Source organism: Mytilus californianus, unplaced genomic scaffold (assembly GCF_021869535.1).
Source record: "Mytilus californianus isolate M0D057914Y unplaced genomic scaffold, xbMytCali1.0.p SCAF_1, whole genome shotgun sequence".
Classification (NCBI taxonomy): Eukaryota; Metazoa; Mollusca; class Bivalvia; order Mytilida; family Mytilidae; genus Mytilus; species Mytilus californianus.
Window position 1 is genome coordinate 110729242 of NW_026262581.1, and position 7004 is coordinate 110736245.

The window sequence follows — 7004 nt, forward strand, 5'->3', positions numbered from 1 at the left end:
CAAAACATTTCTAAGAGTTGTCTTCCATACCCCAGGTCTACCCCCTTAATTGCCTCTTCGATCCGATCTTAATACTTAACCGTCGTGACTTTTTCTTTCATGGTCATTTGTCAAGTTATACCAAATTGATGGCCTCTGGTTGTAAAAACATTACTTCCGTGTGTAGTGCTTTAGATTCCTTTTTTTTACTATTTTAAAATGACTTAGTTTTCTTATCTTTATACACCTGGTAGGTTTTTCAGGTATTTACGTTTCGCATTAAGTCCAAGGAAAGTATTATATATTTTGACCGTAATTGACAAACCGTATTTACTCTTCGATCGTTAACAACTTGAAATAATCTTTCAGGGTCAAAATTATTGCTATTTAAATTTCGTTTGAAAAGATAATTAACTTGCTTAAGCTTTTCCTTCCAATCAGGTATTTAAATGCTTTGCCTTCAATCTTTTATCTAAAGCTCATTCTACAATAAGTTTCTTGTTAGTTCAATTAATTTCTTTTTGAAAAGTCAACCGTTGTACGAGTTTAGGGATATATTTTGCAATGCACTGGTAAAAAAAAATATTTTTCATTAAATATAAGTTCGTTATGAAAGAAAAATATCCGGTCTACTCGTCTCAAAGAAAGAATTAACATAAACAGAAAATTTAAACTAAAGGTTATAAAACTTTGTAAAAACATTTGTTTACATTTTCTAAAGACTTCGTTATATACAACTAAACCTAGATGTATATTATTTCTTATTCATTAAATAAATATTAACATAATTTTGCAGGACAAAGTTATTCCAAATTGTTTGTTTTTTTGTTGTTAAGGAATAAATTTGTAGTTTTCCCCTTTAAAATACAAGTGCTTATCTCTCGCATTTGTGTTTGTTTGGGTAATGTGCAATGGTGTATATGTGATGTTTATCCAGCTCATTCAGAATCTGTCAGTATCATAGATGTTTACTTCTTAGAAAAATTTACAACGTATACCATATTAGAAAAAATATGTGTTAAAGCAAAACCAACGGTTTTAATGTATATTTTCCCACACATGAATCACACGTGGAGTTCTTCTTAGGCTTCTCGGTATTAATGATTATATTTGTATTGCTAAATAATATTTGTCTGTCATATGCACTTGTATATGGTTCCATTTTCAATTTCGAAATATCATGTACGCACTATAAAAATGCTGTTAAAACAAAATCGAGTTTCAAAAGCCTATATTTCTCACGTGACAAAAATCATTGTCATCAGTCAAATCTAAAACGATTGACAGATTAATGGTCGCTCAGTTTCAAGGGAAAATAGTGCATGCATTTCATGGACATTTTTTGTCACTGTAAAACAAGGGTGTATAATGTATGAAAAACGATAAAAAAATTAGAGGCATTAGTCAAAATATAGATTTATATTAAGAGCAATTGAAGTTTCATCAAGAAATAATTTTTTGTGTCGACGACTACTAGCAACTATTTCGGTTGGTTAGCGGACATAATAACTATATTATCGCTTAAAACAATGAATTACAGACAATGTATCATATAAAGATTCTGCAAGGACCAACTCACGCCCATTTTTAAGCATAGGTGTTACTGTCGGATGGTTGAAATCCAGGTGAAACATCCATATCAATATCTTACGTACTTTACATTTGGTTCAATTAATGCTTAAAGGAGCTACAGTGAAGACAGGTCTCACATGTTTCATCCTTTGTATGTTCAGTTCTTAAGTAAGGATCAAAAGCCTGAGTATCGATTCGGTGATTTTCACACAGAACTTCACTGATCTTCACTTGTTTTGATAATCTTGTTTCTACAAATACGAGTTCGAATGAAAATAACAGATATAGTACAGTAAAACCCATTTAAAACAGTTTTTGGATAAAAACAGGATTATCACTTCTTTGTATATTTTGTATGCAAATACAATAAATATACTTATTGGGTTTTAAAGCAAATTATTTAACATTGTCATAGTTTTAAATAAGTATCTTAATACCGTATTGACATGTATATTTCTATTTTATTCACGACTTGGTGTGGAAAACCTTCAAACAAGTCTACTTTAATTGGTATTCGACATGTTAAAACTAATAGATCTTGCCATTTAAAAGATTTTGACAATGCTATGTCAATCAAAAAATGTTAAAGTTTTATTGACCATACTTTGAAAAGTAACGTAATACCTTATCAAAAACTCCTGTAATCGATGTAGGACAATGGGTAGAAAATATTTCAATTGACGGATAATGATTGGCATTTAAACTTTTCAGAGGGTTGGACTTCTGTTCTTTAATGACAAAAGCATAAAACCTTAAATTCTCGTCAAACAGAAGAAGAAATTTATACGATCAGATACAGAAAATATATACTCTACTAATGTTTGTATTGCATTAGTATTTATATCTGGAAATTTATTGTTCCTTGGAATCAATATAATGAACAATTCTGTGTGATAACAATACTAACAATGCTATTGTCACTTTAAGTGATTCGAACGAAAACAAACAGCAATCGTTTCTACAACAAGGTGCTCGTATAAGACATGATGATTGCGTTACTGATGGAATCAATACGATAAGGCGATTTTTTTGGAGAGGAGAATTATTGAAAGTATACCAAGAGGTCAAACAGAGTTTTGTACTAGGAATTGGACTTGGTTCAGGAGTGAAAAAATGAAAAATTCTCTGTTATTAAATAATTTTGTCCAAGAACGTCCAAAAACGGCTCATTCAAAACAATCAAGACCGGGAACTATTAACAGTAGTAGAAGTAAGAAGGATCAAATTGGTCGTTCTCTTTCGAGGCTTTCATCTGAATTTCAGTCACCTCGAGATACATCGTCAAGACTTGGATATAAAGAGAGGCAAAAGATATTACAAGACGGAGGGCGTGAAAGTGTCTGTTCTCAAATTTATTCTGATGAGGATATATCTGACTCAGATCTGGAAGAGGACGATTATGTTGACAACAAATTTGGAAACAAAGCCAACAACTACTGGTCAAGTTTAGATGATTCTATAAAACGGATTAATGATGACAGTGATAAACTTGCATTAAAACCTCGTCCTAATTTTAAATCGAGTGGTGATTTTAAAGATGTTATGACAGAAATGTCGGGAAATACTGAATACGGAGTATCTAAGGGTTATACATTGTTGAAAGAAAAAATCAGCCGACTGACTAATGTTTCGTCTATAACAGCATTAGCTTTATTTCAGGCTACAAAACAAGACAGTGACCAGGATGAAACAGACAGTAAGAAAAATGAAAGCGAAAGTGAAGATGAATTACAAGAAGAAATTGTTAGAGAAACCCGGGAAAAAGAATTAGTATCGTCAGTAGGTGGTGCAAAGAGATCTTGGCGCGTCTTGAAAACCCATGTGAAAGAAACTGCAGTAGAACACCGAACAACGAGTGTAAAAATGAATTGGGAGGCTGTAAGGCACCACGTTTCTGGAATAACAGATTTAGATAAAGCACGAATAGATTTGTATCAACGATATGGATTTTTACCAACTGTCCAAGAGGACGGATCGAAAGTGTGTAAAAATGTTATGTGGCTGAATCGCACACGTGCTAGAATAATGGAAAATCAGAATGAAAATTTGATAAGAGGCAAACTAAGAGCTCAAAGTGCAAGACCTTTTACGGTTCAAAATTCAGACAGGTATAGAAGTTTGTCCGGAAGCAGTTTTTCAAATGGCTATTCTAGGCCAGCTTCTAGTAAGATTTCAGATGTTTCTAAGATTAGAATTAGACCTATGTCAGAAAAGGTAACACGATCTCGTTTGCGACCGTCATCAGTGAAACCTCCACACTTATGATTAATTTTACTTGTTATTTATATCATTTCTTACTTTTACAATTTATGCAATACACATTTACCTGCATTTATCATGATCTAAATGTACACGTACTTCTAGTATCCTTATAATGTATAACAAAACTAAAAAGGCATTTAAGTTCTAAAATTTAATTGTAATGTTTTTATCATTGTTTTATTATTAATGAACTATTTATACAGTGCTTATTTATTAATATTACAAGATTAATTTATTACTTTATTGTATTTTTACAAATAGTCGGTCATACCTTTTTATGTAATTAAAAAGACCAAAATCATACAACAGTTCTATATGTGCTTGCTCGTTGACGTCACAAACTGTAATTTAGACTATTACCTTGCAAAAATTTAATACCATTTGATCCTTATCTCCTTGATAAACTATAAAATTAAGTTAATTATAGATAATTGGCTATCATTTGCACAGATGTACGATACACTGATAAAAATGTTCATGTGCACCCAATGTTTTGCTACAGATATTACAAAAAGTTTATGATACAACCCTCCCAGTATCAACATCATCCTAGATTCAAAAACAATTACGCCTTTTTCTTATTCAATGAAAACTCATTCTGTGTAATCATTCTATTTGAATGATTGGTTGATTTGAACTACATTTTGAAACAATTGTACTTCAGTTAAATTGCATAATACATTTGCAGTGTGCAAGAAAAGATAATTGATAGAAACCACGACTTGTGATATTGAACAAAGCCATTATGTCACAAGTTAAAACAATGTACCGTGAACAAAGATTACGTTGATAAAACAGATACTGTTCTTATTCAATAATGGTTAAGAATTTTTTAAAAAGCATATTGGAAAGAGGAAAAAAAAAGCATTGCATACACTTTAATTTTGATTTAATTGTTTGTGTGTTAAGGATTCGCTGAACAATATAAATTGCTTTTAAAATTTGGACGAAATTTGAAATAAAATTATTTTTTTTAAAAGTAGTATCCGCCAGACCTAACTCACGTGTGCTGGTGAGGCGTTGAGCTGTTATCAAGCAATCAATCAGTATAAATGTGTAAGTCTATTTTATCTTGTCTTATATGGATTACCATCACGAGGAGATACGAGGCATCTTCTAAAGGCATGGAGTGTTTAGACAAAAAAGTGTTTCTCCTCAAATTGATAACAACATAGCCTCATTAAAATGATCAACCATGATATAAATGACCTTACATATACAGTAGTTGCTAAAGCAAACAAATAATCTATGAGTTTATTTATAATCATATTTCTGATATGTATACCTACTGAAATGCTTACTATAATAGGGTCAAATGAAACATTCCAATAGGTAAGATTACACACATGAATGTCCTTGTCTACCAACAGCAAAAAAATGTTTTCTGCATGAATCGGAAAAATAAATTATTATAAAATGCTCCAAGGAGACACCTGGACTTTCATTAGCTATAGTCTATAATACGACCAAGGGACGCAACTTGTACATGAACATCGTTCAATTTAGGATATAATTGATCTGGGTATGTAGTTATGTTTTAATTCACTTTGTTTAACCAAACATAAAATATGTATGTGCTAAAATGCTCCAGCTACTTTGAAACCATGTGAACATAATTGAGCACATGCAATTATATGTTCTTTTCTTACTGAATACAATGAAACACAAACACAACGTTTGGGTACTGAATGGCGCAGTGACCAGCTCAAACTTTTATTTTCAAATACAAAATATCTCCTCTGCCTCAAAGTCCAAACTAAAATATAAAGTCCCTATTAACACAAAAGAATCTGCATGGCAGAATCCTGCACGTGTTCAGTAACAAAACAATCTACAAAATAAAAACAGTCATATGATAAGATACTTAAACAATATGCCAAAAATACATACATATTTTTGTAAAAGAAAATTAAACTTCTAACTATAAAACGTGTGCTGGTTTAGTCAGTACCCAATCCTCGATAACTTGAAACTCGTGCAGTTACCTTATATACTGACCGCCAAACTGTTACACAACCTATTTAAACTCTCCGTTATAAAATCATGGCGCAATCTTTTAAAACACATAACGCACATAAATACATTGACTACAAATCTAACAGTTTTAATATATTCCGTGTAATATCAAAAAAAAAGTGTTGGCGCCCAATATATCTTTATTTCCCAAGTAAGAAATTGATCTAAATAATCTCCTCTAAAACATAAAATAATTTCTATCGATAAGTTTCGTTTTATTTATGGACAAACAATTTTTCCCAAAATAATATGCATAAATGATAAGATTCAGATAAATAATCTCCTCTAAAATAAAAATTATTTTCTATCGATAAATATTCGTTTTATTCATGGAAAAATGATTTTACTCATATAATTACATTCAGAACACCAACTAGCTCGAAAATTAGTACGCTGACCTAACATTTTAAAATTGAATTCTGAATGTAAAAATATGCTATGTTGCTTCTAGATGTTTTTTTTGTTTATTTGTGTCGTTGGGTTGCTGTCTGACAGACGTATACCCAACACCTCCTGTTATTCCTACAGGTATATTCAGAACAATTAATCAATTGGTATATTCTGAGAAAGTGCATGGAAGCAAAACATCTTTAAGACCACTTGAACAGCTTGAAATTAAAAAAAAAGGGGGGATGTTGAGTTCAACACCCAAGTCTATTCCTATGCATTTTAGTGTATTCCTCGGACAAATAAACATCATCTTTAGACGTTTTCAAAGAACTTACAACTCTAGGACAAAAGTACACTTGTACCTCGGCTATCATCAAGGTAAAGGAAGAAATGCTGGTACAAAGACGACTAATTCTACATTCTTGTTCAAACACATGTGCAGTCGGTATAGAAGTTTGTAACTTTAGCTTTTGTAGTCTGAATAACAGCCATGTATTTTGAGAATCTAAATAATAAGCGCTATCTCAAGATATTTTTTTTTGTAATAGTAAAAAAGTAAAAAACAAGTTTGAGGACAATATTTGCTATCGGCACCAAGAATGTGTACTGTCAAATACGAGATTACTTTCCCCGGTAACATATAAAGGATTAGTGCACTTACGCTGAAATTAATCCTTTCTGAAAGGACGTGATAATTAAAAACTTAAATTTTAGATGTTTTTTCCCGATTTTGATGTTAAGTTGCCATGGTGCCTGCAAGTATTGTCATGTTTATACATCGTAAT

General features: G+C 31.4%; 1 protein-coding gene across 1 annotated transcript; it reads left to right on the forward strand.

Moving 5' to 3' along the window:
- The first annotated feature begins 2288 nt into the window (after positions 1-2288).
- LOC127730497 (uncharacterized) lies at positions 2289-4121 on the forward strand. The gene has a single exon (XM_052238932.1). The coding sequence runs from the start codon at positions 2665-2667 to the stop codon at positions 3814-3816; it is 1152 nt and encodes a 383-aa protein (XP_052094892.1). The 5' UTR covers positions 2289-2664; the 3' UTR covers positions 3817-4121.
- The last annotated feature ends 2883 nt before the right edge of the window (positions 4122-7004 follow it).